This window comes from Ascaphus truei, chromosome 4, assembly GCF_040206685.1.
Source record: "Ascaphus truei isolate aAscTru1 chromosome 4, aAscTru1.hap1, whole genome shotgun sequence".
NCBI lineage: Eukaryota > Metazoa > Chordata > Amphibia > Anura > Ascaphidae > Ascaphus > Ascaphus truei.
In genome coordinates this window covers 98,818,152-98,842,497 of record NC_134486.1, presented here as the reverse complement: position 1 = coordinate 98,842,497, position 24,346 = coordinate 98,818,152, and the positions used below count along the sequence as shown (strand labels likewise).

Sequence of the window (24,346 nt, the reverse complement as noted above, 5' to 3'; positions counted from 1 at the left end):
TCACATGCCTGGAAAAAAAGTCATAAGTGAGATTCCTTTTTATACCTTTTAACCTTCTTGGAGGCATGCTATGACTCACCATGTATTATATGTAAAGCAGCCGCCCGAGCTGCTCTATTTCATTTATTGTTTTTGCAGCAGGGCCAGTTCGGGCGCCAATAGAAAGTTGCAACGACATCGGGAAATTACATTGTGACTTTCTATTCGTGGCCACGTTGCCATATTTCTAGTACTTTATTGTTTGAAAACCAGCAGAAACATATATATTGTTGTAATACCTACAGTTTATATGGTTTTATGAGAGCAGTGATGAAGAGTATCAACCTAGATTTTCATATGCATCCCTGTGATCCTCATATTGGTTATGTGCTGAAAGTGACCCCAGTAGGAGTGTTGGGTAATACTGAAGTGTCACATGACTGTTTCAATCTAACTTCAATAACTAATCCACAGAAAACTTGGGCAGCTTTTGCAAATGAGTCAGACTACCTTACGAATGAAGTGTGTGTGTGTTCTGTGTCGTGTGTGTGTGTGTATACTGTATGTATTTATACACGTGTGTTTGTGTGCACACATATATATATTATGAAAATTGTGAGTCAAAAACCTATGTTCTTGTTCACTTGTTTTGTTTTTGGGGAGGAGGGGGAGGTTGTATCAACCATGTACACAGTACAGTAGGGACACACTCTTACGTGTAATATCGTCTTAAATATTTTCGACATGAGGTTTACATAAATGGCTGTAAAATGAAGAAATATAATTGTGATAATTTGAGAGCATCATTTGCGTGGGATAATATGCATTTAATTGGTTACTATTTTTGTCGTTTTTGCTATTACAGTAAGATGCTGCTACGTGTTCTAGTCATTTAAATGGCAGTAATGGATTGTTTTTCGACCCTCTTTGAATACTGATTCATTTTACCTTCTAAGTTTATTTTCTCCAAATTTAGACATGGACACAAAAGATGGACGGTTCACTTCATTTATGTTGCGTTCGGGCTGTTGTCACTGTAGTTCATTCTGTTAGTTATGTTACACACTTCTTGGGTATGAACATTCCACTATTGAATTGCTGAATATAGCTTTATTTCCTTATTCTGTGGTTCTCAACCCTCTGCTTAGTTACTTCTGGCCACGCCAGTGTTTAGAAGTAACCAATGCACTTGTACACAGGGGATGAATGCACCAAATTTGCATATGAATAAAATAAAGACATTTGATGTGGGCATGATTAGAGGCGAGGGTTGGGAACCACCGTCTTCATTCAGATGTGTCCGAGACAAACGTGTTTTTTTTTTGTTTGTTTTACATTGCTGTTGTTATTACAAAAGTATCATTGATCAAGAACACTTATGAGCACATTTACCTCTCAAACATGTCCCCAAACCTGCTCCATAATCGCCCAGCATGCAATGCGTCCACAGAAACCAAGGATTCTGGGTAATGACATTCAACTGAGCAAAAATAGTAGAGTAATGTTTTGAATGCTATGATGGTTAGTGCTTACGATTCAGGGATCAATGTAAAGCCAGTGCTCTCTGCCAATAGTTTATCTGATGAGTTTAGCAGTTGTAATATGTTTTTGTGTTCAGTCCATTATATCACCTTAACATAGGACTGGTAGCCATTTTCTAAACAGTGGCTTTTTTTCTTACACCACTAGCGATGGAGCAAAACACTGTTTATTTTGGCTTTTTATCGATGAACAAATGTAAATTATTTTTCCCAAAGAGCCCAAGGAATGTACTTTGCTGGCCCTCCGGTCAGAAAGGGGTTACAGTGGGTCACTATTATAGAATACATTATGTAATACTCATTTTCTGTTTTTCTGGCTTGCTGACACGATGCAGGTTTACAGCTGAGATTTCCTTGTCTCCTGTTTCTACTGATTGAACTTATGACATTTCAGCTACTTGGAGACGATTACCATCGTCTTTGATATTCCATAGAGTCAATTTAAGGGACTGTTTTAAGTGCTCCACCTGGTTTATCAAAGAATGTTTGGGGATTTAGTGTGTTGAGGACCCTTCTACCAGCAAAGGAGCAATCAAGCCTATTTGTTCATGTTTAAAGGAGCAATCCCTTCTATTTGTTCATGTTTAAAGGAGAAATCCCTTCTATTTGTTCATGTTTAAAGGAGCAATCCAAGCCCTTTTTTCTTTTCTTATTTTTTAACATAGGTTTGAAACGGGGGGGTCTCCGGATTAAGTTTAGCTCCAGGGACACCCTGCTTCTCGAGATAGACCTCCATTGGGGGTGCCGGTATCTCAGCAAAGTTTAAAGCTCCCGCGTCACGCTGGCCAATAGGAAGCCGCACCTGATGATGTCACGGCTTTCTATTGGCCCGCAGGGTGCGGGAGCTTTGAAACTCCGCCGTTACATGAACCCTGGTAGCCGAGCAGAGTGACTCTCCCTACAGAGGGTATTTCCAGAACCAGGGGATCCCCGGAGCTGAAATGAATGGGGCTCAGCTCTGGAGACCCCCTGCTTCAATCCTATATTAAAAATAAGTATGGCCCCAAAAAATTTGCAGACTTGGATTTCCTCTTTAAAGGACAAATATTTGTTTGATATTGGAGAGCTTACTGGAAATGAGGAAATATAATTGAATATTCCTGGGTTCAGAGGCAGTGCTGACGTGTAATAGCTTTAATACATTATAACACACCAAGGGTAGCCGGGGAACCTGCAGAATGTCTGTGCCATCCCCGCTATTTTCAGTGACCGAATTTAATTTCCAAGCCTAGTTAGAACTAGATCTCACTTTTTTCCATATCTGTAAGGCTGCCGCCTTTACAGTTAGCACGGTTCATCAATAGATTTATATATTTGTATAACCTGGGTTTCAGAAATGCTAGACCTACATTAGCAAAAAGAGTCCCTGCCCCAAAGAGCTTACAATCTACAGTCTAATCTAATAGACATTGCACAGCCTGCAGAAGAGCGGTCTCAAGTGGAAGGGTTTAGGGGACCACCACTAAGGGTTTTTAGGGACCACCCACCGTTTGAGAACTGCTGTACTAGTAGTTGCCTTAAATCTGATTAGATTTTGTGGTACAGTTTACTCCGCCACGCACACAGAAAATCTAGGTTACGCTACTATTTTGTAAGTCTGTTTCTACTTGGCGACGTACATACTGTAGGTTACGCATTATACTTTAAAGCAGGGGTGCACAAACTTGGGGACACAAGATTTTTCAGGGGCAGTGCAGAGGTTATAGAGGCCCCGAGCTCTTCCCCAAGGCATTTCAATTAAATGCCGGGGGATGGCTGAGGCCTCTGCAACTTCCCTTACCTTGTCTTCGACGACGCGTCGCCATGGCAAAGCGGTGTCAAATGACGCTGCGGGGGTCATGTGATCCTGCGGCGTCATTTGACCCCGAAGACAAGAAAATAGTTATGAGCTATTTTGGTGTTCTGAGTAAAGAACGGTACAGTGATGGCAAAGTTATTAGGGCATTTTTAGAAAATGCATTATAACTGTATTGTTTTCAGAGCTGAAAATATTATTTGATGTGAATATTTCTTGAATGAAAAATTGTTGACAGACATTACACCAAAAAAAAGTGACATATCAAATATTTCACTCGGAAGTATAACTTCATTTTTGAGGTAGACCACAAAACAAGTCTTTATTTCCAAATGTTTTTCTTTCTTAAGATGCAAAAGAAAAAGAAAAAAATTCCCCCTACAGTATTTGGTCAAAAGAATGAAAGATTAAAACCACAGATTCCAAGATATGTCAGGAAGTCTGCTGATACGGTCATAGCTACTGTAATGGGATTGTTTTTAGTTCCCAGTCTGCACAGTTCGTTAAGGGCTGCTATTATATGAGAGCAGAGTTTCCAGCAGTTTGGATGTGTTTACCAGCTCTGTTTCCCTCGTTTACGGTCTCATTTTTTCCCTCCAGAAGTTCTGTCGCCAAAGCTACATTTTTGTAATTGTCTGCAGCAGTCAGAAGGCAATCAGGAGGCGCTGCTGGGAAGGGGGGAGGGGGGGGCAGAGCGCTTGCTATACATCTACACAATACTCGCTGTATATTTAACTAGTGTGGTAGACCTTCTGTCAGCTGTATTAAACACTGGTGTTTTCTACCTGGGTGGTAGCACATTGACAACATAGTATGCATGTCACATTTGACTGTATTTATCAATATATATATATATATATGTGTGTGTGTGTGTGTGCGTCTATAATTGATGGCTATTATGAATAAAATAAGAGGCGAAATTATTTGATCTATCCATAAAACCAGAAAAGAAAAGGCAGTAAATTCAGATAATAGGAGATTTCTACAGAACTCGGAAGGGATGTTCAGTTCTGTAGGTATTTTGTTGGAGGGCACATTTTGCGGTCAATTACGAGATCCCCCCAAACAGTTGGGGTAAAACACGTGTACTCTAAATAGGGGACTATTTCATCAGCCTCACTGCCACTTTTCTGTTCTTACTGCTACGGTTGTCAGGTGACTTCTCCAAAGATACTGGACACAATGGAAAAAGGTGCGATGCGCTCGAGACACACGCAGGCAGATACACACACACACCTTCTCTCCGCTCCATGCTGTTTCCTCCTCTCCTTGGCACCACCCCCAGGGTCTTGACACCTCCTGCTGATTAGCTGCTGCTGGGTAATGCAGCCAGTCAGGACGGAGGAAGCTGCCCAGCCCCCTAACAGCCCTGCTCTCTCCCTACTGGGGGAAATACCGCAGCCCACCAAGCCGGTCAAGTCACTATGTCCAGAGAGGTAATATCAGATACATACATGTCCAGTATTACCTCAAAATTTTGTACTGGACAGAGTGTCCAAATACAGGACAGTTCAATACTGGACACCTGGCAACCCTACTTACTGCAGGGGCCTAGATCTTATGGAACGCCAGCGGTTTTCCATATGCCTGTCCAAAAGGCATATGTTAATAACACTATATGCACACACACGTGTATTATTTGTCACTTTATTTTAAAAGGTACATGAGCCATACGACCAATAGAGGGGGAAATAGAACAAAAAATGGAAAGCCACTTATTACTCCCTAAATGTTCCTTTTGTACGGTTTATGGTGTAGAACGGTGCTTGGTGTGCTGTGCCAGCAGGAACTTATTTGCACTGCCTGTGGATTTGATTTGCACATCTGTTTGAAGGCTTTGAAATTCTTTTAGTGGCACCTTCGGCCCCCTCATAACTATGTGCATGCGTCTCTTGCTTTTGATGTTTGATGGACATGTACCAAATCAAAACACTGACTGCATTTTAATAACATATTGAATTAACAACTGAAGCCGTGTTAGAAAATGTCCATTTGCATAAAGCCATAAAAATAGCTTGATGACGCCATTAACATTTGAATCCCACATCGTATTAGGAAAGGAAACTATGCAATGGAAGTAGAATACTGTAAGTACTGTGATTTATACCTATAGTATGTCCAGTTGCAGCCAGTGAAGATGGAATTCATCACAGGTAAATGTTTTTTTTTAGGCTGCTAATAACTAGTTTTCCACATTTGTATGCGACACTAACTCGCAAACCTTTTTTTTTCACTTGGCTATAGTCCAAGGCCAGATGTGCATATTCTGGCTATAAATCTAAAGGGAGAGAATCTCTGAGGTCCGCTGCAGGATACTACACCAGATCCGGCATAAACGCCAGTTGACGCCTGATCGGCGGCATTAACCCACAATGGACATTAGTAAATCTTGACCCTCTGTGGGCTATCACTATCAGTACTATCGGCTTTTAAATCTTACCACACTGAGCATACTATACCTGAGAGCTACCAACGCTGAAAAGCACCAGTGCAGAGCATTGCACTAGATACAGATACATGTTTAAAAGTGATTAAAAGTCAAATCATAGGAAATAGAGCATGCTGAGGATATATGTTCTACAAGCGTGGTTCTGGAGTCCAGGCTTCGGTACTACTCTGAACTGACTACTGTGACTTTGTAGGAAAATAAGGAGTTGACTTTGTATTCTACTAACCAGTCATATGGTAGTAAAGGTTGGTAATGGGATGTTACGTTTTGGAGTAAAGATGAAAGCAACAAGGAAGATTAACAGGCGACAACTACAAAATCTTATGTACGTTTACAGTTCACTGTTGGTGTCAGTCTCAGGCTAGAAGAAAAAAAGAGTATTAAAGGTTATGGACATAAATAAAATCCAGTGAGTAAATGGAATTTGTGTCTATGGATAATTGATGCAACAACTGCTTTTTTCTACTGCTGATGCCAAGCTGGTATCACGACTACAACAAGAGCAGGAGGCCCAGACCTAAAAGTGAATGGGGTCTGTAATTTGCACATACTATTATAAGTGATTGAAATATAACTTTTATTGTTGTTGTTGTTATTTATCACAGCGTAGAAAAGGACATGGAGAATAACATGTTGGTGGAAAAAAAGGCTTTGAGAGCCTCCCCTCGGGATTCCGGATACGAGAGCATCATATACAAGCCCAGCATATTGGATAAACTTCTTCAAACTCACCCCGTGTGGCTGCAGCTTGGCCTGAGCGATGATAAGGCCGTGCATGTGCTTCAAGACCAACCTCCGGGGGTACGTACCAATGAAATAGTATGGACTGGTAAAACCGTTTTCTGTGTTATGTCTGATTGCAACACATCTTATGGGGAAATATATATATCTTGCGGATTTAAAGTTGGATGTGAGGAGAACAACTTTTACCATTTATGTAGGTCATTCACTCCATAGCGGTAGCTGTACTATGACGGGGAAAACCAATCCTTTCAGTAGGTTTCCTTTTGTATGGCACAGCTAGTGCCTGAAATTGAGCCGAGCATACAATTTTGGGTTCAGTGTTCCTCCGTTGTCAAAATGTGAAGATACCAATGAGTATGGCTAATTTATGTACAAAGCAGTCTTCTATTTCTTTCCGTCTGTTTTAAAATGGAGACCACCTCGTGCAAATCTTATCCATATTGGTGTCCCAGAAAATGCTTGTGAAGAATACCTGTTTCACAAGCTGCTTTTCTGCACTGAGGATGACTATCTGGAGGTTATTCATTGAGGTGTGCGAGAGTGCTTCAATGGGAGTTTCCGTAGGATAGCACTTCAGTTGCCACTATCAGATTTTAATGAATAACGCGCTTTGTTTTATGGGATATGATGGATTAAACCATTCCAGAAGCAGCTATGTAATGCATTTCCTCCTATAAATGCCATGGACTTCTAATGACTCCTCATATTGTAGATGTGACTCACATACTGTAACAAATTAAATATATAGACAAAATAGGTCTGATTTATTTATTTTTAATCCATGTTTAGTTCACCAGGGACTGATTTCCATCCTTTCACTTCACTGTTTGGCAACCAATAAAATAAGTACTTTGCCATTTTTAATCAAATAATTACGGATAGCACATTAAATAGTCTTGGTGCTTGTGAGCTTCCCTCTGGGATGGGCACAGACGTAGAAAGAATTGTGTTAATTTTCATGTTGTCTCGCGCCCTCACCATATCGTGGGTGAATAGAACATGGCTACTCGGGCAAAGGGTGTAGTTTACAACTTCACTGTTTAATGCTTGTATTTGCACCGTTAGAAAATTAATTTAGTAGCCTCACCTTACATGCAGTAACTATATCTTGATTAAATCTGAAATTGTACTATTGAAACCTGTGTTTTGAGATTTAGTCAATGCTAGATGTTTTAAATATTAACAAAAGATATTTGATGCATGAAATGGGATCCAACTCAAAGGTGTTTGGCAGAATCCACAAAGGGATCGTACAGAGATCCGGAGGTGTATGTATTAAAAAACATAAGGCAAAGATTAAGCAGAAGTTACATTTATACTTTAAGAAGTCTGAGTCAGGTGGGCTTTGCCTGCCATTAATTTCTGTGTTGCTATAGCATATAGCTTTATATTTAGTAAAGTGTAATGTTGTCTGTGTAAAGGCGAATAGTTCCACCTAACCATTGACAGCACTACATTCCAGGGCCTGTAACATCTTTCTGAACAGCTGCAGCTAAAGCTTTCCAGCCGAGATCCCCAGGGGTACGTTAAGTGATTTAATGAGACACTAACCTAAGTTAATGTCTAGTTAAGCATTAAGCGTAGCTTCAAAGCTCAATAACGTTGGGTTAAGTCAAGTTTTCAGCAGAAAAGGGCATTGCATGAAGTAGAACGGCCGATGGTAATAATATGCAAAAGAGGCGTTCCCCGTAACGATGTTTATCCACAGATGTCCGATAAACGTAACACAGGGACTTAACCGGACAATAGTAGTCATACCTAAAGGTGGTGTTACTCCCACCCAGACCCTGAAATATAGGAAGGGAGCAGGGAGGGACTTATTTTTGTAAAGTACCAATTTATTTTTATACCTCACCAAACCCTTTTTTTAATACAAAACGATGCCTGTGAACAAAGCTTGACACACCTAAGATATCTAGTAAATGTGATCATTTAAGTCATTTGGATTTACGTTGCATATGCAAATTAATATTGCCCGGTGGCAAATAAAAATTCAGGGCCCCATTAATAATAATTCTGACTGCAATTTTTTTTCTCCTCCCCCATATCCTCTCCCTGATCCTGTCTCCTCATCATCATCTCTCCTCTTCATCATCATCATCTCTCCCCCTCCTCATCATCCTCACTCCCCTCCTCATCTCCCCCTCCTCCCCCACATCTTTCTCTCCTCCCCCTTCCCCCAGCATGTCTCTCTCCTTTCCCCCCCAGCATGCCTTTCTCTCTCCTCCCCGCACATCGTTTTTCTCTCTCTCTCCTCTCCCCCCAGCATGTCTCTCTCTCCTCTCCCCCCCAGCATGTCTATCTCCACCCCAGCATTAATTTATCTCCCCGCCCCCCACCATGTCTTTTTCTTTTTACACTGCTCATCTCATTCTCTCTGTTCTCCCCTCATGTATTTATCTTATTTCCCCCTCGTGTCTTTTTGTCCTCCCTCTTCTCTTTTCTCACACACGCCATTCTCTTTATTTAATCCCCCATATATTTTCCCCTGTCATCCTCTCTCTAACAACCTGAGGTTTCTTTTCCCAGCATCTTTTTCTATTTTCCTCTCTCTCTCTCTCTTTTCTCCCCCTCATGTCTCTCTCTCTTCTCGCATTTGTGTCTCTCTTCTCCCCTCATGTCCCTATCCTATTATTTTCTCCCCCTAATGTCTCTTTATCTCTCTCTCTATTTTCTCCCCCTCGTGTCTGTCTCTCTTTTTCCCCCCTTCATCTCTCTCTCTCTCTCTCACCTCTCTCTCTCTCACCTCTCGCTCGCTCTATCGCTCTCTCGCTCTCTCTCTCTCTTGCTCTCTCTCTTGCTCTCTCTCTTGCTCTCTCGCTCTCTCTCTCGCTCTCTCTCTTTCGCTCTCTCTCTCTCGCTCTCTCTCCTTCAGGTCTCGCTCTCTCTCTCTCCTTCAGGTCTCGCTCTCTCTCCTTCAGGTCTCGCTCTCTCTCTCCTTCAGGTCTCTCTCTCTCCTTCAGGTCTCTCTCTCCTTCAGGCCTCTCTCTTTTCTCCCCCTCATGTTTCTCTCTTTTCTCCCCCTCATGTCTTTCTTATGTATTTCTCTCTTGTATGTCATTTTCTCCTTGTGTCTCTTCCTTCCTGTATCTTTTCCTTTTTTTGTCTGTTCTTACCCCTGTTATTTAACCCTTCCCCTCCCTCTCAACTTTCCCAGCTTGTCTCTCAGGCTGCAGCTCCAGCGGGCCCCACACACCTACGGAGGCTCTGCAGAGGAAGGAATTTCCCATGTGTCCTTTCTGCTGCATCCCAGGGCCCCACCCCCTGACCCAGGCCACCTGCAGAGGAAGGGATTTCTCTCTGTCCTTCCTTCCTGCTGCATCTCAGGGCCTGCAATGTGCTCCTGACAGAGGGGGGGGGGGGGGGGAGAAGGAAGAGTGGGCCCTCCAAGAGAGAGGGCCCACGGGCTATAGCTATGCCCTTGGTTCACAGGCATCTCTCCAAATCCATATAGCTTAACATAGGCTTAACACTATGTTAATGAAATAAACAATGACCATTGCTTTGGCATATAATTAGCTTTGTAGATATGCGTTCTCCTCAGGGAAAATAATGTGTGATTTTCAGGACACATTATTAGCCCGAGTTAACAGAGCACTGTGAATTCTGAGTTCCAGTTAGCCATACTGTTTGTGTATCACACGTGTGTTGTGGTAGGGACTCCCAAAATATTAAAGCGCCTTGATCAACACCGTTTTTCTTTCCCCCTCCCCCATAATAATTAAAAAGTCAATGAATCTAACCTTTTTATAAATTACCACGATGGTGAACTTGGATTGAACCTTTAAAAGTTAATAAATTGTGTGATTTTTAGAATGTGCTTCGCTTTTGATGGTAACATTGAGCTTGGCTGGATTGCTTCTAACTGTGGCCAGAGTTGGGTTGGATATCTGCCACAGATCTCTTCTCTCAAGGAAATCTCCACCCATTTAGCTGGATATTTTACTGCAATATTGTCTCAGACAGTCTGAGTATGCGAAGATTTTGTAAGTGGATGGCAAAGTAGAAAGGGGAGTAATATTAGCAGCAGAAGACCTGCTTGGTCAGGAGAAAAACCCCAAATGAATGTGTAAAGATGATACTTTTGAATATATGCAGTCTTTTAAGGGCCACTCAGCTCAAAGTACACTATTGGATTGGACCAAACTGCTTCCTAAATATCACACATTGGTCAGAATTATTGCAGCGATGTACAGCAAACACAGAAAACAGAAACATGACTCAAAGTGACTTAGAGAGGGTTAACATGACTTAGAGAGGGTTATCAATGTGCGATAGGTCAGATCTGGAACTACCACATGGAAACTCCCACGGACCTGAATTGGAGTACCCGTGCACTATCGCACCTTAATGATCAACCGCTTAGTCACATTACATATACAATCCATAAAGGAAATCAAATATTTAATACCATGTTTACTAAGTAGTGCTAAGTGACGTAAGACCTCCTACAGCCCATTGAAGTGGCTCTGAACTGCGTAGTAAATATTCCCTTAAACCTGACATGGCTCCGTAAAGGTTAAACCATGTGTTTAACCTGTTTGGTGAAATCTGGTCATTTATCACTCAACTAATAAATACCAGGTTATAAGCTTGGTGGAGGCAGCCACGCTGTAGTAGTAACACTGTTGACTTTAAATACATAAGCTTGCTGGTCTCATTCCAGCTTCAGCTCTTACATTCTTTGTAATATCAGGTCACTATCTCCATGGGCCCCACCTTGTTATTAATAAGGATAAAAGAGCAGAGAAACGTATCGTTTTATTACACTTTTGAAGTCTACTATGGTCTTAGGGTGTCAGGGTCCATCACAGGTGCATAAAGATCTCCGAAGTATAATTGTAAAGTGCTTTGGATGGAGTGCTGCAGGGGTCATGTATGTGACCTTTGTATTTATTTATTTTTAAATTAAATCAATGAAAATTTGTAAATGTCACAACTTTTTGCAAAATTTAAAATGAAAATTTGACGAAAATTATTACTAGATTTCACCTTCTTTGTCAAATTTCGAATGATTTTCCCTAATGAAAAGTTCACAAAATTGCCAATTTTTCCCCACAATTTGTCGCCTAAAAATGTACTAACCCCAAACGGGACAAGTTCGCACATCTCTAGTGAGGAATTCAAGTCGCAATTAAAGGGATCTTTAAAACCATAATTTTCCCTCCCCCCCCCCCATTATGGAAATAGAAACATCTTGTGTATTTAATGTTGGCATACTGAGAATAGGGGTTACCATTATAGAGGCCATTCATTTAATACCAGACACCGTATTTTATTCATTTTCGCGGGTTTCCGTCAATAGTATAGCCAGTAAAATAGTGATGTCTTTAACATGACTTGAGTAATGGTTTCTAGCATGAAAGCAAAAAGTGGGGGTCTCATTTTAAGATTGCAGCCCTGCTGTAAAACGTGAGGGGAAGAATGAGTAGCTGTCAAAATGGCAGGATGCAACTTTTCTTCCATATTTTTCAGCAATTAACATACCACTGGAGGTACGAGCCATACCTCTTACAGGTTACTGGTATGAAAAGCATTTGGTTCATTACTGGTTTACATGGTCATCTTTCCCCCCTCCTCTTTTATTCACAGACTTTTCTAGTTAGAAAGTCCACAAGACTTCAAAAGAAAGTCATTTCACTTCGAACGTCAAATGAGTCTGGATCCGGTTTCCAGGAGTTTGTGATAAAAGAATGTTCATACAGTAAGTGATTTGGTTTCTTCACCTTCAGTCTGTTTATTTATTTTTTATATATTATAACTTATCATCTCTAGTGGTGCGGGGAATTGCGACAGCTTGTAGTCTATTGCATGACTTGGCCATGCCTCGAGCCAAATACAGCCGCGAGGTTACGAGTAGAAAGTTACGACTTCGTTTCCCGATGACGTTGCAGCTTTTTGTTGGGCGCGGTGGGAAGCTGACCCCGGCGGCCAAATTGGGCTGTCTGAGCACCGCAGATCGATTCTGCAGGACCCCCACTGTTCAGGTGATATAAAGAGGCATTTCAACCTACGCGCAGGGAAGAAATGGAAATGATAAAAGCACACCTGACCTCATGTACACGTAATTATCACCCCAGTAATCGGTACCTTCTCCGTTCCGGTGGCAACGTTGAAATTACGACGGAGACGCCCCCAGGGAACTCCGCAGCCACTCAGATTGGAACTTCCTGGTCTTGCTGCAATCTAAGTGACTGAGAGATTCCGGGGAGGCGTCTGTCGTGGTTCCAAACGGAACGGAGAAGGTATCGATTACTGCAGGGGTGCTGATCTCCAGTCCTCAAGCCCGTCAACATGTCAGGTTTTCAAGATATCCCAGCTTCAGCACAGGTAGCTCAATCAGAGGCTATCCTGAAAATCTTTTGGGTGGGGGGGAGGCTTGAGGGCTGGAATTGAGCACCTCTGGATTACTGGACCAGTTATCACCTATACAGGAGGGTCAGGTGGATTTTTATTTTTTTACATTATTTTTTTACTTCTGCGCCCATATTATTCACATGACATCCTCTTCTTTTCCTGTGAGTAGGTTGAACTGGCTTTTTATCCCCTTTGGATATGTATGCTTCCTTGCCCCTGTGCTATTTTGAAGGCCACAAGCCTACAGTTGAATATCAATTTGGCAATCTCTGCTGTTTATTCTAATTTGTTCAGCACCACCAAGCCCAGCAGGCCTGTTTTCCACGCCCACTACAAAGAGATTATTAGCCAATCTGTATCATCCTAACTTTTTGCAATCTTGTGGGTTCACAAAATGTGGGGGAGGTTTAGCCGTCCTTTTTTTAGCAATAAAAAGCACAATTTAAAATTCAGGGAGCAGGGATAAAACGAGGACCGAAAACAGATCCAGCTTATTGTGGAGGATGGTGAAGAAATATTTGTGGGGGAAAAAGATCTGTGTACAGGGAACTGCATTCTTAAACTGGCAACTGAGATTACAGAAGCAATTCACCATATGTTCTAAAACATAATATACATTTCTCAGCGGATGCAAATAGGGTTACCAGGTGTCCAGTATTGAACCGGACTGTCCTGTATTTGGACACTGTCCAGTAAAAAATGAGGCAATACTGGACATGCATGTGTCCGGTATTACCTCTCTGGACATAATGACCTGACCAGCTTGGGGGGCCGCGGGATTTCCCTGAGCAGGGCTGTTGGTAGGGGACTGGGCAGCTTCCGCCATCCTGATTGGCTGCTGCTGTGTAATGCAGCCAATCAGGAGGTGGTGTCAGGAGTCTCGGGCCAAGGAGAGGAGGAAACAGCATGGAGTGGTGAGGTGTGTGTGTGTGTGTGTGTGTGTGTGTGTGTGTGTGTGTGTGTGTGTGTGTGTGTGTGTGTGTGTGTGTGTGTGTGTGTGTCTCGAGTACGTCGCACCTTTCACCATTGTGTCCAGTATTTTTTGTAAAGCCCTCCGGCACCCTAAATGCATCTCAAAGCACAGTGCAAATATATTAATAGTAACTTTTCCCCCATTCTTATTTTGTAAATTTATCTCACCCATCAAATATACAAATTAGAATAAAAACAGAAAGGCCCAGCGCAACATATAGTACAATACTTAAGTGCTAATCTGCTCATGAATAAGGGTCATTTAGTTAAACCCTTTGGCCAAAGAGTTATAAACCTGCAGCCAACATCAAGGCATGACCAATTTGCAGGTCCTAACACTACCTGGCACAATTGTCATGTATTTCTCTTTTCTGCTGTTGGGTGAAAGACCATACTGGGTCTGTGATTCACAGGATCATGATAAAAACTGCTAATTGGGGTGGGGCGAGTTTTAAACCCAGGGGAGGAGGTGCCACACCTCCAAACAACAACAGTTACAATAACCCAGCAAGCTCAAGAACCCCAAAACCCACTCTAACATCATATATACAGTAGGACCCTGCTTTTCGGTGGCCCGCTTGACGGCGTTCCGCTCATACAGCGGTACTGGTAAGGGGGCCGCCATATCTGCACATGCGCAGAATAGGGGCTGCCCAGGTCGCGCATACCGGTGGTCGCGCTTGCACAGAACGGAGGTTGCGCATGCGCAGAAGGGGAAATTGCCGGTCTGCGCATGCGCAGTTGCCACAAATTGCCGGTTCTGCTTTCCACCGCTTTTCGCATTGCGGTGGGACCATAGAACTGAACCTGCCGCATTACCGGAGCACGCCTGTGCAGCATATATATTTGTGTCAAAAAGCAGTTCTACTGAGGGGCAAAATGTGCACACAAAGTAGATTGATTCATACAGATAGTGACTTTTTATGAACCAGTTCAGCCGGAACTGTGTATTTTTTTTTTTTTTTTGTAAGGCCTCTGTTTTTGTTTTGGTACTTATACATTGTGCAATTGAGATCTGTTTTGACCCATTTCTTGTGGATGAGTGTATGTTCCTGGAATGAGGAAAACTTTCAGGCGCAGTGTATTTAGCAGTACTGCTTTCTTGGCAGAGCTGCACGACCGGCACAGTTGTTTTCAATTAAAAGAACACTACTTTGTTTGATAGTTGCAAAACATTACTGCTTACTCTGTGCAGAAAAACACCAGGGTTGGATTTAACCTCCTCTTGTTCGCAGACTGATCTGTTGTCCATTATCTTTTTCTCTCTCCAGCTTTTTCCTTGGAAGGATCTGGAATCAGTTTTGCAGATTTATTCAGGCTCATTGCGTTTTACTGCATCAGCAGGTAAGAGATGTCCCACGCACACTAGTAGAATCGTTTTAAACTGTGTGCTGGTAGTGAATGGGGTTCTGCAGTAGGAGAATGGCAGCGTAGCTCATTCATTTTTGGATAGCAGAGTAGTACCATCAATGACCATCACAACAGTAGCCCTATGACCTTTAACCTATCGAATGGTTCTACGATAGTGCCGCTGAATAATAACTCTATTATGCTATGGGGAGGGTGGGCAATCTGCATTCTTCAGCTGAATATTGCAGGCCTAACGCAGCCTGTGTCGTCCATCTTGTAAGTTAATTGCGTGATTTGAATGGCGTCTGCGGGTGGCATTGATACTTTGAAGGTGTAGCCCCACATGGATGTACTAAAGTAAAATGAGTCGGCCATAATAATGCGTTTCATCATACACCGTGTAGTTATTATCCTCTGCACGTTCTGCCTGAAAGCCTGTCCTCATTTAGTACAACAACAAATACCACAGGAAATAAAAGCATATATACGGCTTTGTTTTTCTTCTGTGGTGTTCACAACTGGGGAAATAAAACTGCAGAAATTCCAAAGGATGGCACATTTATGGATGTGATTGAGGCAGAGATCTGCTCAGCTATTATTTTTTTAGCGACAGTGTACCCGGGTGAGCAATCTACCTTACCCCCGGCTCTAGAAACCTCATGATTGCAAAAGACTGTATTTTTATTTTTGCCAACAAAGTGTTAAAATTGCAATTTGGCTGTGGGGTCACCCCATAAAGACATAGCATCAGTGCCGTCTTAACGCATGGGCACGATGGACAGTTGCCCGGGGGCCCCACGAGCATAGGGGCCCCATTCTAATCTATGCACAGACCAGAATTTAGCACTCATTTTACGATCACCGGCCTCAACATTCTAATCTCCCGCTAACTCAGTAGAAGGAGAAAAATTACGACTTGTAGCGGAGAGTTGGCATGTCTGCATTCGCGAGAGAAATTTTGCAAGGCCCAGTGCACTGCTTTGCCCGGGGGCTTATAATGCTGTTAAGACGACCCTGCATAGCATCATCTCGTGATGACATGGCAGCTTCCTATTGGCTGCTGGAGATTTAAAAGGCAAATTAAAATTGTGGGTATCGCATTCACAAATAGGTAGGAATAACCGTGTTCTGCTCACAAGTACAGCTCCGGGTAAGTCCCCGGTGTACTTTGTAGCGTTTCTCTGTTCTCAAGCGAACCCGGCACCTGCCAAGTACTGCCAGGTCCTATTCCAGCTTCACACACAACCGTCGGCACTCGGTTAACGCCGTACACCACAGCTAAGCACCATCATCTGAGTGCCTCACAACACACGATGTATATATATTCTAGGTTTAGATGAGATCTTTACTTCTCCTGTAGTGGTTTCTCCTACTGAGTCACCGACACACACAAAAAAATGGATGTCCGTGAATGAGGATCATGTTAGTCTGGGCTGGAGCCCAAGCCAAGATGTAATAATTTGAAGCTCCATGAAAATCAGTGAACTGGGGTCATATGCACCCGATGCTCCTGTGTACTCATTGCACTGATATGTCTAATGAGGGGTTTGTGCCACCGCTGGGCACAATGTGATCTAATTTTCCGCTTCAAAAGGGACCTTTCTTTCTCTCACAGTAAAAACAGAAGCAAGGTCGCAATTTCTAGCCGTTCCGAAGAAACAATGAATCACGGGACAAACCCGTTGCACTTGGAAGATGCTAAAAAAAAAAAACAATATAACTTTTTGAAAAGGGGGGTTTTCTTTCCCTTGTCTGTATTTGGACCGGTCTACCCTGAGCTGTTCTCTTCCTAATGCTTTCTTGATGTACAGGCGGTCCTCGGTCATCCGACACAATGCGTTACTCAAAATGGCGTTGGATAGCGAAACGTCTTAAAGCGAAACACATTTTCCCATAGGAACACTGTTTAAATGAAAGGTTCCGTTCCTGAAGGCATTTTAACACTAAAATACACCAAATATTTTATGCAGGTAATAAGATATGCAGCACACACAAATTAGTGTATATACTGTATTTTATATATATAATATAACATAATATAGAATAGAATATAATAATATTATATATTATATAGTATAATATAATATTATATAATATATATATATTATATATACACATAAACAACTTTGCAAAGCGTCGTAAGAGCGTTGGATAAGCCGTTTTGGCGTTGTAAAAATGAACATAGGTATACATTGCATAGGGTTGGATAAGCCATTCGTTGTAAAACGAAGCGTTGTAAAACGAGGACTGGCTGTACAGTGATATTACCCCAAACTGCTGTGCCACTCCACTGATGTGTATGCGTGTACAGATGTAGGCATATAAATGCTTTTGCCGCCACAAAAAAATATTAGGGAAGAGGTCCACGGGATTAAATGTTTATATTGTCATATCTGATGGATATATATATATATATATTTATTTATATATATATATATATATATCTATATTTAAATATTTTTTTTAAGTGCTTTGATTTTCTGCACTTTTTATGAAGCAGCTCTTTGTCCTCACTATAAGAATGACCCTCTTCTCTGCCAGTATGCTCGCATTATACTGTATACAGTAGGATACGACAGGCGCAACAAATCTTTATCCTTGAGTACAAGCAATGTAATTGCTGGTACCACAAGCACAGGGAAATGACCAGATACAGTACTGATTGCGGAACCAGAAGCTCCCTGCTTAGGGCCTTTAAGGACCCTGGCAGACAGGGCCAAGTCTCTTGTGACTGTGAGGGTTTTAGATTACTCTTGTATGCTTTTCATTCATGCTGATGCATTCTTTTTTTTCTTCTTCCTATATGCAGCTGGATGCGTTCCATACTGTTGTATACATTAGTCCCATTGGGTAATACTTCCCAACTAACCTCAAAAAACCCTTTAATTCATAACCTGGTTTACATATCCATGCTGTAAGGAAAACAATTGTACTAAATCCCTTTTTGATGTTATTTTCTTGTATGCAGCTTTCTCCTATTCCCCCTCCCCCCCCCAAATAAATTACCGTTTTTTTCCCCCACTTCTAAGTGATTTGTTTAATGGGGACGGAGCATTTAAACACCCCCACCTCCCCTTGTGAAATCTCATGCAACGATATAAAGCAGTGATGGGTATAACTGCACCGTTCTAGTGGTCTAAAGCTTCTAGGTAGAGCGCTTTTTAAATTGAGGGAAAGGCTCTTGACTCTTCTGTGAGCGGCAGAATGTGCCACAGATTTAGGCTGCTTTAAAGTCCCACTTTGCAACACATGTTGGGCTTTTTCTTTCTTACAAATAAATAATATTTTTGGGGGCCACTGAAATATAAGCTCCTCCTCCTGACATCTTTCCTGGACATCAGCCCAATTTAATACACCGCTACATTACGCTTTCCCTTGTTTAACCCTTTTCAGTCTCGGAGGGACCAATAATGATCGCTGCTCCCATATCTTGCTGGCTCCTCCACCTTTCACTAGGGTTGGAAGTTGGCTTCTCAAAAAATACTGGACACAATGGTGAAAGGTGCGACACGCTCGACACACACACACACACACACACCTCTCTCCGCTCCATGCTGTTTCCTCCTCCTCTTGGCCCCAGGCTCCTGACACCTCCTCCTGATTGGCTGCATTACCCAGCAGCAGCCAGTCAGGATGGAGGAAGCTGCCCGGGCCCCCTAGCAACAGCCCTGCTCGCGGAAATCCCGCGGCCCCCCAAGCCGGTCTGGTCCCTATGTCCAGAGAAGTAATACCGGACACATACATATGCAGTATTACCTATACTGGACAGAGTGTTGAAATACAGGACGGTTCGGTTCAATACCGGACACCTGGTCACCCTACCGCTCACCGGTTATATGGACTACTGGGCAGGAATGAGGCTTTAGAAGCAAAGTAGTTCTTTGTACTACACAAAGCTGTTCAGTTATTGTCCAATCAGGGTTCGCACATGACCGCATACGGAATTAGAGCGAAGTTGTGGATTTAAGCCGATTTGAATTCGTGTTTTCCATCTGCCACCAGGGATGTGCTTCCGTTCACCTTGAAGTTGCCTCACGCCATCGCAGCAGCAAAGAACGAGGCTGAACTGGAAGAGATCGCACTACTTGGAATCGGTGAGTGGACCTTAGACCTCTGAACAAGCGTTTGTAATCGCCCTTTGTCGGTTGCTGTACTTGGTATATTCATTCCTTTACTCGGTGCTGCACATGCCCCATTTTTATACCAACTTTTGTTTTATCTTTTTTCATTGATGCTTCAAAATCCCTGAAGAGAATATTGTTCTTTTTACACTTTTAAAAAAACAAAACAATTGTGCCTTTTTTAAATTTGGTTAAAACTGCTAGAAGTGTGAGAGAGTCCGGGAATCGGACAACATGCTGACATTCATTTATTCCATACGGACGCTTCGGTCCCAATGGGGACCTTCTTGAGGATTTGCCAATAACGATGTGCAGGTAAAACAATGTTCAAAATAATGAGTTTACATACTTAGATTTACTCTAACAATCAACTTCATGTGAAATTGTTTTAAAAACACAGGGTTTTTTTAGGTTTCATACTTTTAGATGGTAAAACTGTGAAATACACGCTCTGTTTTTGTATTTTTGACCTGTTCCAAAGGGTTAAAGCAACAAAATGTGAAAAAAAAACATTTTTTTTTTCTTCAAATCAATCAGTTCTGTAGTATTAAATAATACTGTCTGCATTTGTTTTTTAAACTCATAATGCCGTTTTTATTTTATTTTTTAATGTACTGGCCATTCTGTGGTTGCTACTGCAACCATTTAGAAAGTCCTATTGACTCTTTTGAAGCAAGTTCTGACGCACATTTTTGAGGTCTGCCCTTTGGCAGCAAAGTATCACCAACAGATCTCTTGCTGTATTCCAAACAGCAGACTGTCTATTACTCAGGAAGCTGTAACAATAATGTGTACACTTCATAATATAATGTTACAGATCAGCTGCAGCAATTTAAACTGCAGCACAAAGTTAGAAGGCGGCCATTTCGTTAGGCACACAATCAGGACTGTTACAGATTTAGAACAGGAGCACCAAACGATTGCCAGCTTAGGTAAGAATGTAGAATTATACATTGTCACATGCTTTACATGTAATAAAAAGAAAAAAAAGGTGGAATGTAGTATTGCTGCTATAAAGCTTTGTTCTCTCTAACACAAGCTCTGGAACGCAGAGAAGCAGGAGGATATTGACCTGGTTGGTGCTGGGGGCCAGTAGCTTAAAATACAACAAAATGTAAAAGAAAATGCTCCTGGGAATTTCTTAAAACTTCTTCATATATATATTTCAAACCAGCTGAATGCAAGTCTTAGGCTGCGCTTACAGTGCCTGGCGACGCGACGTCGCTCCGAATCAAATACATTGCCTCCGTCGCAAGCGCTTATAGTAAGCGCGACGTCGCGACCCAAAATTTTGAAGCCGGGTCTATTTGATTTTTTTTAGAGACAGTCGCCACATGTGACTGTCTCTAAACCAATCAGAGACCGCGGCCCGCCCACCTTTCGTGACGTCGCTGGCGACCGTCGCTGAAAATCAAATGGTAACTTTCGCTGGCGGCGACGGGTGACGTCATCAGCCGCGTCGCCAGCACTATAAGCGCGGCCTAATTATAAACCACGGAGTTACAGACTCCTCCGGCGCCCAAAAGGTTTAAGAGAGAGATTGAGATAAAGTGTTAAAAACAAAAACTTTCCCTTTGGCTTTTTCTAGAGTCGGATATAAACTTTTTGAAAAGTTGCTCATATAAAGAAGAAACACAAAGAAATGTGAGAAATTCACACTGATTGTCAGACCAACTTGGCAACTTTTAAGATAAACAATGTATTTCTTCTCGTATGTGCTTGGTTTATCCCAGTGGAGGGCTCGGACAAGTAGGGCAGACATATGTTGCACTTCGAGGCCGAATTTCCTGTTTCTTATTGTTTTAGTCTTGAAAGGCAGAGTGCGTGCCATTTTTTTTTTTTTTAGTCTTACTGCTGAGTATCTGAAACGTCAAATTGTGTAATCCTCCCGCATAACAGCTGTGTGTTTACACGCTCGGAGAGAATCACCAAAACATGACCAGCCGGGCAGCTTGGCACAGATTTTTCTTTTTAACTTTTTAAGCAAGTGATAAGAGGATAGAGTGTGTGTGTGTGTGTGTGTGTGTGTGTGTGTGTGTGTGTGTGTGTGTGTGTGTGTGTGTGTGTGTGTGTGTGTGTGTGTGTGTGTGTGTTATGGTCTCGCTTGCTCTGTGTGCAAACTTGTCTATGTCTGATATCCCAAGTGCACTCCATAGTACCACAAATCTTTCCCAGCCTTGCCTAGCTAACTGCATGTCATTCTCAGGATGTCAGTCCAGTCTTTGGAGTGGTGCTACTGATAGTGCCACTCTGGTTGCCCGTATTCCATCATTTCTGTAACAAAATCCAGAATTCTAGAACAGGACTAGAGCCGCCGGAGGAGCGAGGTTGGCAATACTGTCACTCTGCCGGGCATTGCTGATCCCCTTGCGGCACTGAAGGGGTTAAGCCTTGTGAATATAACAGGGGCAAGGGAAAAAAATATGGGTCCCCAAAAATGGCTGATGAGCTTCTCAGAAATTAAGTTTTTAATTTAGTACTAATCCGTGAAGCTTTAATTAAACATACATTCCTTGATGGGCATCTACTGTACAATCTCTCCCCTCTCTCCCTATTGACAACCCATGGAATCTCTCCCCTCCGCTATATGCTCCTAGTTATCGCCTATAGAATGCAGCATGTATACTGCAATATATTCCGTGGCATGCACTGCGGTAGTGTTTGCCGAACTTTGGAAAACAATTTAAAAGTGCTTTTAAACTGGAACATGGGTGACTGGTTTTGTACATTTTGGGAACCAGATCTCTCACACCAAAAAAAAACTAAAATCCTGTAATGTAGTTTGCTGAGGACACACGCTGCACCTTTTAAAATTCTGTATTTACACAATGCTGTTTTTAATGCGTTTCAGATTTCTGGAGTTCTTCAGCGAACAGCAAACCAAAACATCCTCCACCTTCCCCAAGGCCTCTCCCCCCATGCAACGTCAACAAGGAGTCACGTCATCTACCTCTTATAAATAGAGTGCATTCTATTCGCACCAGAACGCCCTCGGAACTGGAATGCAGCCAGACCAATGGAGCCCTGTGTTTTATTAATCCTCTTTTCTTAAAAGTACACAGCCAGGACGCAGGGGAAAGTTTGAAGAGGGAGAGCATACGAATTCAAGAAGCATATGGCACAGAGAGGGCGAGATCACCACCTCCCAGGCCCCCTCCTCCTTCCATTAATAGTCTCCGCTCAAGCCTCCAGCTGTCTAGTGCTGGGAAGGAAGAGGCAAGCATGCCAGAAACAGCCAGCCATAACAGGCACGGGAACTTTGAGTCTCCTACTAAAAATACTGCTCCCGTCCCTCCTCCCCGTCTAAAGAAACAGGCCACCATTAACAGGTGGCAGGGTAACGAGAGGACCTCGTCGTTTAACGGATCCTGCATCAGATCCGCGCTGGAGTCCCAGCCGGAGGGATCCCCTCTGCAGCAATCGATGGAGAACAGAGGCAAGATCCTGAGTGGGAGCCACGACTCTCCGGCGCGGACAAGCGGGCGCACTCAGCGCTTAAGCAACATGAGCATTTCCACTTCTTCCTCGGACTCCTTCGACTACGATCGCTTTGTGCCCGCTTTCTACGAAGGGGACAGCCTGGAGGACTTTGAAGAAGAGAGCGACCAGGAGAGCATGGCGCCCCCTGTGAAGTCCAGGAAGAAGCGGTCCCCTTCGCTGGGCTTCTCCAACATCGTGAAAACCCACCTGCGCAAAATGAGCGGGGTCTTCAACTCCCTCATAACGCCCGAGAAAAAGATGGTGAAGAAGATAGCAGCCATGTCCCGGGACAAGTGTACTTATTTTGGGTGCCTGGTCCAGGATTACATCAGTTTTCTGCAGGAGAACAAGGACTGCCACGTTTCCAGCACCGACATGCTGCACACCATACGGCAATTCATGACTCAAGTGAAGAATTACTTGTCGCAGAGCTCCGAACTTGACCCCCCAATTGAATCCCTGATCCCCGAAGATCAGATAGGTAAGAAAACATAAGCTGTTAATTACGCCATGTAGCTGCAGTGCTTGTTTTCCAATCGCTCGAACTACCAAGTGTATATTGGGGCAGATTATGTCAGATATGTTCTCTTACTCAAGGCATTGAGCCATAGATAAGAGAACATAACTTGCTGGATCAACTTATAACAATGCTACGGATCCATTTCATAACCGGCTACATTTTTCTTGCATCACAGCGGCCACCGAAAACACAGGCAGTTTCGCAGCCTGCTGCTGATTTTTGTTTCTAAATGTTACCCCTAAGGGAACCAGGGAAAAAAGAATGGGTTTTCACAATGGGGGAAAGAAGGGTTAAAGAAGAGGTAATGTGAGAGCGGGGAGATGAGGCTGGGAGCAGTAATGGAAAGCAGATGCATTTGTGTGATGTTGAGAGTCCCGTTGAAATGTATCAGTCCTAGATAGTCCTATGAAAGCTCTGGCATCGTTGGCAGTGTGTGGGGTTAATGTGTACTGAGATGACGTGGGTCAGATGTTATGCAGAATCGTTTATCCCATGGCAGTACTGTATCAGACATAGTGTTATTTATTGCATTTCTGCTATTTGCCATTTAATTCGTTTTCTTGCTTGGTCTGTCTAACTTCTTTTCTGATCTTGTTGTTGTTGGTTTACTTATGTTTCCTATATATTTTTTATTTTTTCTTGCAGAATTCTTGTATTAAAAAAAAATACTGTCCTGAATAACAAAACAAAAATCTTAACTGTTTGCAGCAATCAACATTTTCAGTTGTAAGACTGAAGATTGAGTCGTGTGTGTGTGTGTAATATATATATATGTGTGTGTGTGTGTGTGTGTGTGTGTAATGTGTGTGTGTGTGTAATGTGTGTGTGTGTAATGTGTGTGTGTGTGTGTGTGTGTGTGTGTGTGTGTGTGTGTGTGTGTGTGTGTGTGTGTGTGTGTATAATATATATGTGTGTGTGTATATATATATATATATATATATATATTTCTATATATATATATATATATATATATAGTGGTTCACAAATCACCAAAAAATCTACTCGCCACACAAAAAAATCTACTCGCCACCTAGTACC

At 42.5% G+C, this 24,346-nt stretch overlaps 1 protein-coding gene across 3 annotated transcripts in view; it reads left to right on the top strand.

Annotated features, from left to right (window-relative positions):
- The window catches only part of RIN2 (Ras and Rab interactor 2), a 151,014-nt gene that overhangs the window by 95,470 nt on the left and 31,198 nt on the right, over positions 1–24,346 (top strand). For all 3 annotated transcript variants that reach the window (XM_075596257.1, XM_075596256.1, XM_075596258.1), the window contains 5 exons: positions 6,370–6,565; positions 12,101–12,212; positions 15,109–15,181; positions 19,190–19,281; positions 22,160–23,269. In XM_075596257.1, the coding sequence (XP_075452372.1) occupies positions 6,370–6,565; positions 12,101–12,212; positions 15,109–15,181; positions 19,190–19,281; positions 22,160–23,269 (1,583 nt within the window). The remainder of the gene's footprint in view (positions 1–6,369; positions 6,566–12,100; positions 12,213–15,108; positions 15,182–19,189; positions 19,282–22,159; positions 23,270–24,346) is intronic.